The 14,862-nt window shown below is 46.3% G+C and overlaps 1 protein-coding gene across 1 annotated transcript in view; it reads right to left on the reverse strand.

The window, feature by feature from the left end:
• The window catches only part of LOC137320620 (cardiomyopathy-associated protein 5-like), a 64,523-nt gene that overhangs the window by 14,337 nt on the left and 35,324 nt on the right, over positions 1–14,862 (reverse strand). Inside the window, exons 6-9 of the mRNA XM_067982303.1 lie at positions 14,336–14,457; positions 11,346–11,495; positions 3,655–3,804; positions 1,091–1,238 (exon numbers count right to left, since the gene is read on the reverse strand). Coding sequence (XP_067838404.1) covers positions 1,091–1,238; positions 3,655–3,804; positions 11,346–11,495; positions 14,336–14,457 — 570 coding nt within the window. The remainder of the gene's footprint in view (positions 1–1,090; positions 1,239–3,654; positions 3,805–11,345; positions 11,496–14,335; positions 14,458–14,862) is intronic.

Genomic DNA, 14,862 nt, shown 5'->3' on the forward strand with positions numbered 1-14,862 from the left:
ATGTAGTTTCAACAAAGGCAAATTCTGGCTGAAAAGTTCTGAGAGAGACAACCAGAGTAGGAGACATAGAAGCATAGGAGAGATAATATCAGAGGACAGAGAGAGAGAGAGAGAGAGAGAGAGCGAATGAGAGAGACAGAGAGAATGAGTGTGAGTGGTGGTGGGCAGTGTGAGTGGTGGTGGGCAGTGTGAGTGGTGGTGGGCAGTGTGAGTGGGGGTGGGCAGAACTGACGAAAAGAGAGAGAGGGAGAGAACTAGAGGATGAGAGGAAAGGGAAAGGAGAGATGATAGAAGAGAGAGGGCCAGAAGAGGAGAAAGAGGATCAGATAAATAGGGGATGGAAGATACAGAATTAAAGAGAAAAGAAGATTGAAAGTTGGGTTGCTGTGAGGGAAGTGCAGCAGGATGAGGGCAAAGGAGGGTGGGGGGTTCTCGCATGATTTTGCTAATGGTGCACAAGCCCGCATTTTTTGTATATAGGGGCTTGCATAATAACATGCCAGCCCCACTCGCTGATTTTGACAGATATATCTGGTCCCCAGCTCCAAAAGTTGGACCTCCCTGCAGTACAGAACAACCATGCTCGGGAGGCATGAACATACCTCGGAAGTAAGTGCACATTTAGTGAAATTGGCCAAGTCCATCCTCAATGCTGGGAGGTTTGTTCAGGCCAGCGATGGTGGCAGTGCCATGCTGGTCTGTATATGTGAGCTAAGAAGTCAGCCTTCTCACATTCAGACCAAAATGATGCTGGTGGGAGTCATTTCATTTTATCACTGGCAGCACTTTCTGTCAGAGATACCCAGTGAAATAATATCTCAAGGAGGCTTATGGTACCTCCAGCTGGTGTAGTCTTCATGTTACAGGGCTGCTCTGATGATGCTTTTCCCATCAGAAGTAACTGTGCAGTATAAAGCAGACTGTGGGGCAGTAGTACACTTCCACTTTATTAACAAGAACAAAATCTTAAAATCGGTTGCAACTGACAAAAAGTTTCCCATTTCCATTCTGCATAAATCAAAGGATATGCTTTTTATAAAATGACTTGTTAAATAAAAAGTAAAGTCTTCACAACAAGAGTTTAACTGACCTGAAAGCTGACTTTTTAAAATCATTCTGTCTGTGGAACTCAAGAGTAAAGGAGTCAACAGCATCGAGATCTGCAGAAGTCCAGCGGACAGTGGCACTGTCCCAGCATACAGTGCATTCCTCAGGATTAATAACAGGTGCTGAAGGAACTGTGGAAAACACAAATGGAAATGGGATCATATAGTGTCTGCGGATAATTGTAATACGATGAACAGCAATTTATTAATTCGTCAAAGAAAATCCTGGTTGCTTCAATGGCTCAGCTGGTAAATGCACCACACAATGTGACTCCAAGTCATACAGACCTAGATGCCAGGTTTGATTTCCGATCTATGCTGAGTCAGGCAGCAGTTCAGGTATTACAATTGGCCTTGGTGGGGTAGATTTTAACTTTCACTGCTGGGCGGCAAACATGGCATTATATATCGCGTCCTCCATTTCCTTTCCATTGATTTCAGTGGATGGCTGATCCACAATACTGACTTTATAGCCCAGCAGTGAAAGTTAAAACTTACCCCGATGTATCTAGTTTAGGAAGGTGGAAGGGGCAAATCAACTCGGGTTGTCCATTCTCTAGTGACCGTTGGTGGAAAGCATGTATGCAGCATGTAAGCTGAGGTCAGGATTGGGCTCAGCTGTGATATTCATCACAGTCAAGCTGCGAATGACATTCAGACATGAAGAATGGCCACTTGAATGAAATTCCTGTAGGTAGCACAAATCACCAATTTCGCAAGAGAAGGGCAAAAATTTGGAGGAAAAAAAATAAAAGCAAGCCACAACAGCCCTTTCTGTGATCAATGCTGTTTCAAGCTTTTCAAAATAAGGCTCACATGTAACAGGGAAAATGACGTTTGCGTGAATTTCAAATGAGTGAATATTGTATGGATAAGGCACATGACTAGTTATGGATGAGGGTTAAAAGTTCATGGCCCAAGGCTGCCTAACACAGGTGGAACAAGTTTAGAAATTCTACTGTTCAAACACATCATGAGAGAGTATTCTTCCTTGTAAGGCAGGGCACAAGAAAAATCTTGGCCTGCTACACATCTCCTCTTTTAGAGAGTAACACTAATGAAAGACATGAAGAGATCCCCAGCCTGATCCATCTCTCTCATTTGAAAGTGTGTAGGTGTCTTGGAGAAGGTTGGTAATAAATGAAAAACAAATGTAATGAAAAATGACATTGCTCAATGGCTCTGAATCTTCTAGAGCATGTGTGTAACAGTCTCCAATCCTTTAAGGATTAATGTTAAACATCTAACTGTGGCTTGGCAAAAAGGTATATTTTATACAATATATTTAAAATAAAATAAAGAGTCTCCCAAGGATCTCTCCTTGCCCCCACCTCACCTCATTCTTCTACATGCTGCCCCTTGGCAACACCATCTGCAGACATGGGGTCAGCTTCCACATGTATGCTGACAACACACTGCTCTACCTCCTTTCTCAACACATCCACTGCTTCTTTTTGGGAACATTTTTTTTAATCCATCTGGCAGCTGCAGTACATTGCAAGAAGCTAGGAGCTGAAGTTGGCAGTAGCATCCACTCTGTCTTTCTGTCTTGGCTTTTGGGTGGCTGAGTTACTGCAAATAACTCAATATTACCAAGGACAGGTTCAGTGATTGACAAATGGATGCGGTACTTAATCTTGATTCAACAAGACTCAAAAACTATTTAATCATATGTGGGTTTCTCAATAGTTGTATCACATGGAATTAACCCACTGCTCCAAAAGGTTGGGGATTCCTGCCCTGGAATATCAATGTGCAGTACCATAGGGTGATTGTATGTGAGACTGCACTCACAACCCCCACAGGCACTGAATTACCAATCTCAGTTGTGCCACAAGAGGAAAGTGTTAAGTAGAGACCAAAGATTATTAGCAGAGTAACTCTGAGCCAATCTCGCACAATTCCTAGTGACTAGTTTCAAAGTTGCATGTCAGAGGCCTGGGAGCAGGTTGGCCAACTTCCCTCTCCATTATGAACAGTATCGGCACAGGCAAGTCAAGAAAGTAGACCAGGATGAAAATAAAGCACCTTAAGAAACAGGAAGTCTCAATCTTAAAAAAATGTTTTGCCAATGTTTTTTTCTGCTGGTTTTCTTTTCTTATCTGCTTTCCTGAAGGCACAGATGTCTTGGTGGGTTACAGTCTATGACCCTCTGGTACAGTCTCCAAGTGTCCATTATTAATCTATGAAGTGCCAGCTTCTTATTCAATCACAGGGTAGGTGGGGGAGGGTGGATGAGTGAGAACCCAATTTGCTCTCACCCAATGTCCACACACATAGCAAAGCTCACCGAATAGTGATCCAGAGTGGGAATCCTGGCTAACATAACCTTCCTTAGCCCAGAGGCACAGAACCAATTCTCTACCACTGCACAGACTGGTTAAGCTGCTCGTCGGGTAAGCTTGCTGAATCTTGAAGGGGAGAGGTGAAGTTTTGGAAACCATTTCTAAGGAATGGCTGGCAATAAGTCATATTTAGCAAATTATGACTTTAATGATGATACTGGATAGATTTTCCTTTATCTACCTCGTTTCTGGGATGCACTTACCAGTCCGAATTGTCACTTTCTCACTTGGTAAACTGCACCCTGCAAAGTTCACTGCCATCACCCAGACCGCATAACACCTGTTTGGTTCCAGATTGTCCATCGTGCAGTAACTTTCTTTTACTGCCATCTTGTATTCATCAGTTACACTTCCTTTAAAATAAAGAACCATCCATTAGGTTCAGGGGCTCAGGATTATGGCTCCATATCTAATACTGTATTCACTCTAAATCATTACCAGGTTACTCCATTTCTGCTGCAATTTATAATTATTCAGCTCTGCTACACAAGTTTACACTGGACTCAGTCTATGAAGTTTAAAAGAAAAGGTGGCCCTTCTAAGTTTGCATTCAACTTTCAAAGATGAATTCACCATCAACACCACTTTAACCTCAGACCTTAATTATATAACAGCATTTCTTCTGAAGCAAACACTGTGATATAAATTAGACAGCCTATCTGTCTCCAGAGACAAGAAATATCACTTTGGGAGTGGCTAACTGCCTAATTTAAACTTAAACAATGCTATGGGATTGGTTCACATTGTATATGACTGACAATTCCTAGTTAAATTTCAGTGATGCGATATTAGAAATTCAGAAATCCCAGGAATTCTTTTCCAGGATATAATAAAAAAGAGTTTGTTCTATTCAAATCAAAGAGTTAGCTTAACAATCTCAGAGAAGAAATTGGTCAGTTTGAAACTCCTGAAAGAGAGAAAAGATCATATTGAATTTCCAAGAAACAATTCAATTAATTAAGTTCTCACAGTGGTAAGAAATTCAAGGAAAAGAAACACCAGTATTTAAAAGTAACTTACAAAGGTTTAGCTTAGCTCTTAGAGTTGCATCTTTTATTATTTTATCCACTCAAGGAATTATGGAACAGTTGACTCCTTCCTATAAATATATAATGATATGACTTACTTATTTGCCTGTTTGTCTTTTGAAAAGTAAATTTGCTTGATATTTTAAATGTAACTCAAGGTCTGATGTGATTCTATACCAATTTTGAAGACAGGAGTGAGATCTTATAGAGGCATAAGTCTGGTAGCTAAAGGCAATTACCAACAGGATTTGCAGCTCATTTGCCAGGCATGTTAATGGAAGCTTATCCAGATCTGAAGACAAGGGGCTCGATATTAGCAGGGCAGCGGGTTCTCGGGGGGGTCGACTGGGCGCGTGGGTAACGCGCCCGGTGAAATCAGTGTGCTCCGCGTGCAATCGCAGGCTAATTGGAGCCACTTACCTGTGCTTCCGAGTTTCCCGCTGGTAAGCTGCGCGGCGGGCGGGCGGACTGCGCGTGCGCAGCAAGGTCTGTCAGCTGGAGGAGACCTATTTAAAGGGGCAGTCCACCAATGCTCCTCCTGCAGCAAACAACCAATGCTGAACCGTAGAGCAGGCCAGAGGGAAGGCTGCCCCAAGATTTTCGGACTCCTCACTCCAGGTGCTGCTGGATGGGGTGAGGAGGAGGAGGGAAATATTTTTCCCGTCTGATGGGAGGAAGTGCCCTCCCTCCACCACGAAGAAGGCCTGGCTGGAGGTGGCTGAGGAGGTCACCAGCTGCAGCAATGTGCCACGAACCTGGGTCCAGTGCAGGATGAGATTTAATGACCTAACCAGGTCAGGCAAAGTGAGTATACTTACGCATTCTCGCACACTCTGTCTTCCACATCATCTCCACCACCACACAACCCCTTCTGCACTGCCAACACAACGCTCTCGCATCACTCCTCACATCCACTCAACTATCATCCTCACCTTGCCTGCACGTACTCACCGCCCCTGTCCCCATTCGAACACTACCACGCAACCCAATCCTCATACAATATCATGGCTATGTTGCACACGCACCCTCCCATGCATCTCCCTCACGCTCAACCCCACCCACACCAATGCATGCAGCGGCTCACCATGCAACCATCACTCAATCACGCCTCTGTGTTTTGCCTTGATAGGAGAAGAGATGCCAGAACGCCCGGGAGAGGGCATGGACCGGAGGGGGCCCGCCACACCAGGTGGTCCTAACAGACGCGGAGCAGCAGGCAATGGACATCAGCCGCACGCTGGAGTGCCTGTCCGTGGCGGATGCCGAGGCTGGGATTGCACAAGCGGCTGGTGACAGAAAGCTAACACTCAGCACTCATGATAGCGAATGATCTTAGCATCACTTGGCATCTGCAGCACCTCAACATCTGTCCACATGCCTAATATTGCTTTCTGTTCTCTTGCAGGGCCATCTGCGAGCGCTGTGACTGTGGAGGGCGATTCCTCAGAGGACCTGCCGGTCTCTGAGGGTCCATCGTCACATCTGAGCCATGCATCCAACAGCGCAGATACACACACCTTGGTGGGTCCCCGTCCTCACTTAGTTGGGCTTGCACATGGTGAGTCACCACACACATGTGAGCACAAGCAGACCCTGGTGGCCGGGGCAGCCATGGAGAGTCCGTGTCGGTGGGAGCACTCTTCTCCAGGCTCTGCTCAGCTGAACCCTGGGGGCCAGCCGTGAAAAGGAGAGTTGTCGAGGGGCAGCAGCACATTGCCGAGGTGTTGTAATAGGTGCCACGCGCACTCTCCACAATCGCGCAGAGGATGGAGGAGTCCAACTCCTGCATGAGGGGAATGGTGGCACAGGTACAGGAGGGTATCTCCGAGATCGTGTCGCAGGGACGTGAAGGCATCTCTGAGACAGTGTCGCAGGTAGGTGTGGGATTGTCTGCGATGGAGGAAAGGGTTGCCTCCCTCGAGCGTCAAGCACGGCTCAACAATGAGTCCATTCAGGCCCTGACAACGGCCGTTCGAATTCAGGGTGAGCAACATTCTGCTGCCTTGAACTTTACAAGTGGCCTTCCAAGGCCTCACACAAGTCCTCCAAACTGCCGTCCAGCAGGGTGGAAGGAGTGATGTGGGCCTGTCCCAGGAGGGGGATGATGGTGAAAGGGGACGTGGAAGTGGGGACGCCACTCAAAGCGCTCCCACGTCTCACCCGTTGCCCCCCTCTCAACCAGTACCCGCAATGCTGTCCCCTCTCCAGGTGGCCAGGTCTGCCCCTGCACAGGTGCAGGTGGAGCAGTCTTTGGAGGTGCCCTCACGGGCACCCAAACCCAGAGGGCGTCGGCCCAAAGCATCTCATTGGTCAGGGCATGGACAAGAGCAACCTGCCACTACCTCTGCTGAAGCCGCAGGGGTAGCACCACTTAGGGGTTCCCGGAAACGCAAGGCGAAGGTTTTGTGAGCACAAAGGGAATGCACAAGGGTGTCTGACGATTTGTCATGTTTTTCATTTCTTTTGTTTTGTTTCACATGCACAATAAATCTTATTATTATCACCACTACTATTCCACAAGCCAGTCTTGCCCATTCTTGACTGGCTTGTGGAATAGGTCCCTTTCATGGGGTTCACCATGAACACGCACACTTGATGCCACCCATTGTATCACTGCAGAGTGGGTGTAGGTGTATTTGCAGGGCTCTTTTGTGCAGACGACTGAGAGACGTCGGCGATGTCCCCGGTGGCACCCTGGAAGAATGCGGAGGAGAAGTTGTTGAGGGCAGTGGTGACTTTGACAGCGACAGGTGAGAAGATGGTGCTCGGGCCAGCCAGGAGCAGCTCGGCATGAAGGAGGCTGCAGATGTCCACGACTACATGTCGAGTGACTCTGAGCCTTCGTGCGCACTGCTGCTCAGAGAGGTCCAGGAAGCTGAGCCTCGGTCTGTAGATCCTGTGGCGAGGGTAGTGCCCTCTGCGACGCATCTCTCTCTGTGGTTGCCCTCCCTCCTGCTGTGCAGGTGGATGTGCCACAGCACTGTGTTGTGGGGCTCCACGTGTCAGAGGTGGACGGCGTGGCCGGCGAGGCTGGTGATGCTGTTCGCCCTCCGAGGAGGTCATGACTGCAGCTACGGCGGCCCCCATCCGCAAGATGTACATCTGAGGGGGTCCGCAAGGTAGGTACATGTGTCTGGACACCGGGGTAAGTGTGCAAGTTTGTGAATTTTATTGTTAGGAGGAGGGTGGTGGAGGCCAAACTTTGTCCAAAGTGACAGAGTGGCCTCCTGCAATGAGTGAGGGTCTTCCCCCCCACACCTATCAAATGGACCTTTGCAGCTGCCACAGGCTGATGGCTGCAACACGTCCATTTGAACTGGGAGTGTTTCCCCCAGTACGGGAAACAGTCTCAGTTAATTTCAAAATCCCATCCCTCCTAAAATATCAGGTCAATCAGGTCTGTAAACGACCTGAAGTACCTGTTTAAGTACTTTAAGTGGCACCCCGTCGGCTTTAATTGCCGGCGGGAGTCCCACATGTGGGAGCTGCGCGCTCATGTCAGTGCGTCACTGGGGAACCCGGAAGTGGGCGAGTTGGAGCTGGGAATCCCGGATTTTCGCAGCCCCCCAGCCACGAACACACCCAATCATGGGTGCAAAAATCAAGCCCAGGGACTCTCAAAGGCATGAGGAATTGGGACTTGCCTTTGAGAGCCAAAATAATCTAAGTTAAGAAGGTTAAAAAAGATCTAAAAACATAACAGATGCTCAGGCCAGGAAAGAGATTATGATTGCTGGCTTGTATAAACCTTTTGCCGAAATGAAGTCTTGCACTCACATGAGCTATGTGTATCAAATTTGCATTGTACCAGCAATTAATTACACCATATTTTGAAACTTTAAAATTTAAGAAGCACTGTAACCAATTTTAATCTGGTCAATGCTTGTTACTATGTTTGTAACCTATTGTTTGTATAAAGGATAAGTATTCAAAAACAATTCTGAAGTTTGGACGACTGTATGTTTGGAAATAATTCTCATCTGAGCATCCAATTATAAGATTGTAAATTTAGTTGAAATAGTAAAGGAAAAAGTAAACCATGCTTGCTGCAAATCTGAGAAAATTCTGGAAATCTACAGCATAATGATCAGCATTTGACAGAAAAAGAGAAATTAATGTTCAGGTGGGTCCCTTCTTGAGAACTGGTACGGACAGGCTGGACAAGTCAGTTTTATTTCGGACTAATCAGGACAAATCAAGGCATACACAAAAGAACAAGGGGCTCGAATTTGCCAGGCCTGCGGGTTTCCGGCGGGTTGGGTTTCGGGTTCGTGGTCAACACGCTCGGTGAAATTAGTGGGTTGCCCACGCGATCGTAGCAGGCAACACACTAATAGGAATCAATTACCTGCTCCTCCGGGGTCCGCGGCACTGGCCTGTGCGTCGGGCGGGCTGCGCATGCGCAGTACGATCTGTCAGCTGGAGGCTCTCTAGTTAAAGGGGCAGTCCTCCACTGACAGATGCTGCAACCAATGGAACAAATTGCAGCATGGAGCAGCCCAGGGGGAAGGCTGCTCCCAGTTTAATGATGCCTCACCCCAGGTATCATCAGATGGGGTGAGGAGGAGGGGGAGGACACAGATCTTCCCCCCGGCGGGCGGGAGGAAGCGGCCTGCCTCTGCCACCAAGAAGGCCTGGCTCGAGGTGGCAGAGGGGGTCACCTGCGCCACCAACATATCGCCCACCTGCATACAGTGCAGGAGGCGCTGCAATGACCACAGTAGGTCAGCCACAGTGAGAACACGAAGTCTTTCCCCTACACTCCATCTGCCACAACACTGCCCCCACCCCACATCTCCTTCGGCACCGCCAACACTACTCTGTCACATCACCCTTCATACCCACTCAAACCCCATCCTCATCTTACCTCCACCTACTCACCTCGCCAGTACTCATCCTGCCACTAACACGCAACCCAATCCTCATACAATCTCATTGCTCCATCCCATACTCACCCTCTCGTGCATCTCCCTCACAGCCAGCCTCACTCAACCTGCCACCACCTGTGCTGCAGCCACAGGGCATGCATCACATATGTGCAGTAGGCAGCGTAAGGCAAACGTGTCGTGAGCATGAAGGGGGTGCACAAGGGTGTCTGAGGGTTTGTCCTGGGTGTTACCTATATTGAATTTCAGAGCAACAAACAGCACACATTATATTGACACCACCACTGCCATGTCTCCGCGAATCCTGTCCGTTGTGTCCAATAATGCCCGCTCCTGGGTATCACTATGAGGACCCACCACTGATGCCACCCATCGTGTTACTGCAGAGTAGGTGCAGGTGTATTTGCAGGGCTCTTCCGCGCAGACGACTGAGAGACATCGGCGGTGTAGCCAGCTGCACCCTGGAAGGATGCGGAGGAGAAGTTGTGGAGGGCAGTGGTGACTTTGACAGCGACAGGTAAGCAGTTGGTGCTGGGGCCAGCCAGGAGCAGCTCGGCATGAAAGAGCCTGCAGATCTCCACGACTACATGTCGAGCGAATCTGCGCCTCCCTGTGCACTGCTGCTCGGAGAGGTCCAGGGAGCTGCGCCTCGGTCTGTGGACCCTGTGGCGAGGGTAGTGCCCTCTGCGATGCGTCTCTCCCTGCGGTAGCCCTCCCTCCTGCTGTGCAGGTGGGCGTGCAACAACACCGTGTTGGGGGGCTCCACGTCTCTGCGGCGGACGGCGTGGACTGCGAGGCTGCTGGGGCTGGTCATGCTGTTCGTCCTCCGAGGGTGTCCACGCACCACCCATCTGGCAGGTGTTGGTCTGAGGGGTTGTGCAGGGTAGGTGGGTGGTTCCTCAGACTGGGGCTGCAGTTTCGTGTCAGTCTGTCCTCTGGCTTGGCGGGGGGTGGTGGGGGGCAGGGGTTGCCCTATGTGACGCGGTGGCCTCCTGCGTGGGTGAGGGCTCTCCCCCGTGGGGTGCACCTTGGCACCTGCCACAGGCTGCTGGCTGCAACACGCCTGGTTGGAGAGAGACTGTTTCCCCCAGTGTGTGAAACACGCTGCAATGCAGGTGAAATCCCACACTTCCTCTTTTGACAGCTGATTCAGCTCATTAACTGACCTCAACAAGCAAGGTAAGTACTCTCAAGTGGAACCCCGCTGGCTTTAATTGCCTGCGGGATTCCCACCAGCGGGGGCCACGCACGCAGCCCCGCACGTCGTCGGGGAACCCGGAAGTGGTCGGGATCGCGGCGCAACCCGGTCACGTGACCTCATATCCGGATTTTCGGGGCCCCCCCCGCTGGAAACCCGCAGGAAACCCAACCCTAAAATCGAGCCCAAGGAGGGAGAACAGGTACAGGTGAGGAGTTCAATTCTACTAACTGCTTTCACAGAGTTTAAATTGTTTGGGGTAACATTTATTTCTAAACGCTTAGTTAAATATTAAAAAGTGAGAAGTGGGCCAAAACTGATCGATTCAACTATAAAAAAAATTCAAATTACAAACCATTTTGCTGTATGCTGTATCTTAATGATACCAAGAGTTAAATGGGAGCAATTCCTCTCATTGCTATTTCTAGCAAAACCATAAACAAACACTTTTATAATTTAGCTAGAAATAGCAAATGTTGTAAGATGATAAACATAGTGGAAAGATTTCCTCACACATAGTGGCCATGGGAAATCTTCCTCCGCATCGGAGTCTTCTATTTGTGAGGCTTAAGTTGGCGAAATGGATAATTACTAGAACTAACTTACATGGCTTTACTGAACTGATACGGTTTGATTTATTTTATCAAATAAAGGAACACAGTATTAATAATGATATATCATAAACCACAATTATTTAACAGTTTATCATATTTTTGCAAATCAATAACCTCTTGAAGTAAAACAGAATCAAAAATGGAGATTGTTTGATGTAAAGACCCTACCACTTTGCTCCCTGTTTCCCTCGGATTCATCCATACAGTACACCTGGAAATAATCAATAACATCATCCTTCCCAACTGTCCAATAGACTGTTATTGTTGTGCTTGTTGCAGTGTTTGGCTCCTGTGGGACAATTGTTGGAGACTGAGGAACTGAAAGAAAATAAAAAAACAAGTGTTGTGCAAATAATTCAAACATTTTACATGATCAAAAAGCTATCACTTTTAGTGTTGGCATTAATGAGTTAAAAAATATTTTCTTTTCACTTGCGCTCCAGAATGGAACATGCACACTGCAATAATGATGAACAACAGTCTATAAAAGGTAACTGCAATATAGAGACACTCACGCCGTGCTTTACCAGCATTTGTTGGCCACTGTTTCATCTCATTCAAGGACTTTTCTAAGACTCCAAATGAGCCCTGACAAAGTCCTTGGAAAAGATGAAACATTGACTAATAAATCCATCGAAACTCATCTTCTGAGTTGCACTTTTCTCTATGTCAATTCTCAGTGCAACAGTTTAAAGTACTCGGTGTGTATTTTGCTGAAAATGATCAAAATGTCATATTAAAACTCTAAAACATAGTTTGCAATCCATGACTCTCCAGTCTTTCAGAAAATAGTTGAGACATTTTCCAAGTGAGGCACAAACCCGACTGGAAGTAGAGCAAGTATCACCCGCCTGAAGTCATGATCATTGATCCTGCCAAAATTCCAGACTCGGCCTCATTACAATATGTTGGGCATGCTCCAGACATTGAAAGTGCCTCTAGTTGGGAGTTCACCCATTGGGGGGGGGGGGGAAGAGATGAATAGCATGCTGCTGCAGGATTTAAAGGGCTACAACATCTTAAAATAATCTAAAAATTAGTCAAATGGAGGAACTTAATTGATTTAATATAAATAAAAATAATGGTAATGGAGAAAATAATCGGTTCTGATAGGTTCCACCCCACTGTATTAAAAGAAATAGGTGAGGAAATTGCAGGTGCATTAATTATAATTTTCCAGAGCTCTCTACATTCAGAAATTGTGTATCTGGATTGTAAAATTGCAAATGTCACTTCATTATTTAAGAAGGGAGAGAGGAAGAAACCAGGTAACTATAGATAACATCTATTGTGAGGAAGTTACTGGAATCTATCTTTAAAGGCAGAGTGACTGAGCACTTGGGCAAGTATCAGTTGATCAAAGAGAGTCAGCATGGAGTTGTGAAGGTAGGTCATGTCTGATCAATTTAGTTGAATTTTTTGAGGAGGTCACTAGCATGATGGATAGAGGAGTGTCTATGGACATTGTCTATATGGACTTCCAGAAAGCATTTGATAAGGTTCCACACAAGAGACTATTAGCAAAAATGAGAGCTTACGGAATTGGAGATGATCTTGTGACATGGGTCGACAATTGGTTGGAAGGTGTAGGAGGCAGAGAGTATGGAAAAAGGGTTTGTTCTCTAGTCGGCAAGATGTGACAAAAGGTGTTCCCCAAGGATCTGTACTGGGGCCTCAGCTTTTCACCATATGTACTGATGACTTGGATGAAGGAAGAGAGAGTTGTATATCCAAGTTTGCAGATGACACCAAGTTAGGAGGCACTGTAAAGTTTTGTGGATAGGAACATGGAGTTACAAAGGGATAGACAGACTAAGCGAGTGAGCAAAACTACGGCAGATAGAGTTCAATGTGGGGAAGTGTGAGGTCATTCATTTTGGATCTGAGAAAGACAAATCGGGATATTTTCTTAATAGTGAGAGACTTGGAGCTGTGGAGGAGTATTCAAAAAGGAATGTTAGCATTTATCTCAAAGGGGTTGCAATTCAAAAGTGAAGAAGTGATGCTTCAGTTGTACAGAGCCTTGGTCAGGCGACATCTGGAGTACTGCGTTCCATTTTGGGAACCAAAACTCAGGAAAGATATATTGGCTTTGGAAGGGGTGTAGCACATATTCACCAGAATTATACCAGGGCTTAAAGGGTTAAATTATGAGGCCAGGTTGCATAAACTTGGCTTGTATTCCCTTGAGGTTGGAAGGTTGAGGGGTGATCTAATTAAGGTATTTAAAGTGATTAAGGGATTCAATATGGTAAATACAGAGAAACTATTTCATCTGGTGGAGGAATGTTGAACAAGAGGGGGCATAATCTTAAAATTAGAGCTCCATTTAAGAGTGAAATCAGGAGCACTTGTTCACACCAAGGGTAGTGAAGACAGTGACTGATACTGAGGTACAGCTTCCACAGTGCCTGGCAGCCCTCCAGTACCTTAGTGGCCATTCTTCATATGTAAACATATATGGTGAGTATCAGCAAGTTATTCAACATGGAAGGCACCACAATCTGACCCTATCCTTACCCAATATCTATACAACACACTTTCCAGCAACTGTTGCTGGATAATGATTAGTAGCAGGAACTCTGGCTAATTTCTCCTGTCTAACCCACAATTTAGCATCCCTGCACCACCCTGGCTGATAACTAGGGCTATATGTTTTATGTGGAGTGCACTTTTTTCATGGAGCCATGAGGACCTGATGATTTAGACAAAAGCCTTCAAAAATCTATGTGAAACTGAAAAAATCCACTCAATAAAAAAACGTACAGTCCCACTGATACCTCAGCACAATCCAGGGATCAAACCTGGGATCTTAGTTTGTGTTACTCAGCACAATATAGGTAGTGCATTTATCTACAGAATTACTGGGGGACCTTTACCACGTTTCAATAACTTCAGAGAAGATAGTTAGTAAATAAACATACGCAAATACAGGGCACTGTTTGCTGTCAGGTGACAGGAAGCATAATAATGCTGCCTCCCAGTCGGAAATCCATTGCTCACCCCTTTCTTCCCCATCCTCAATTGTAAGTTATTTTTCCCACCTCCTCAGCCTCCTCAAGCTGATGACAAATTCTGATTCTAACTGGACTAACTAAAGTGAAGCAATGTTTCTATGGTGATGACATTAAACAACCATTAAAAAGTAGTGGTCGTACCAGGCAAATTTTTCAGTGACTCAAATCCAGGTCTTGCAGATTTGACAGCGAGATCTTCAAAAGAGGAGCACCAAATTGGCTTTAGCTCCAGAGAAATTGCAGCCTCCAAGGCAGAAATCACACTGTAAATAGATAATGAGTGATCAGTTATTCTAATACCTTTTGAGCAATTTGAATAAGTTGGTTATTAGCAGCAGGCACCTTAATAGTAACTTTAAAACAAAGTTTGTATGATTATTTAGCTACTCCCCTCACCCACAACTTAGGCATCACATCAAAATTCTTCTTTATTTGGCAAGTAAAATGGTCCAGTTTGCACACCTCTCCTTCAATGGCATCAAGACCACAGAGGACATTGACTTTATATCCACAGATGAAAACAAGATGTTACGGTGTGGAGAACTGCTGACAGCAAATCCATATCTCAGTACACTGTGGGGCAGCACATCAGTACTTTAACATGCTATGTCACCAGGCTGCTACTTTACCCTTATAGAATATTGATTGTCAACATTAACACTTTTAAT

Source organism: Heptranchias perlo, chromosome 4, assembly GCF_035084215.1.
Source record: "Heptranchias perlo isolate sHepPer1 chromosome 4, sHepPer1.hap1, whole genome shotgun sequence".
NCBI classification, from domain to species: Eukaryota; Metazoa; Chordata; class Chondrichthyes; order Hexanchiformes; family Hexanchidae; genus Heptranchias; species Heptranchias perlo.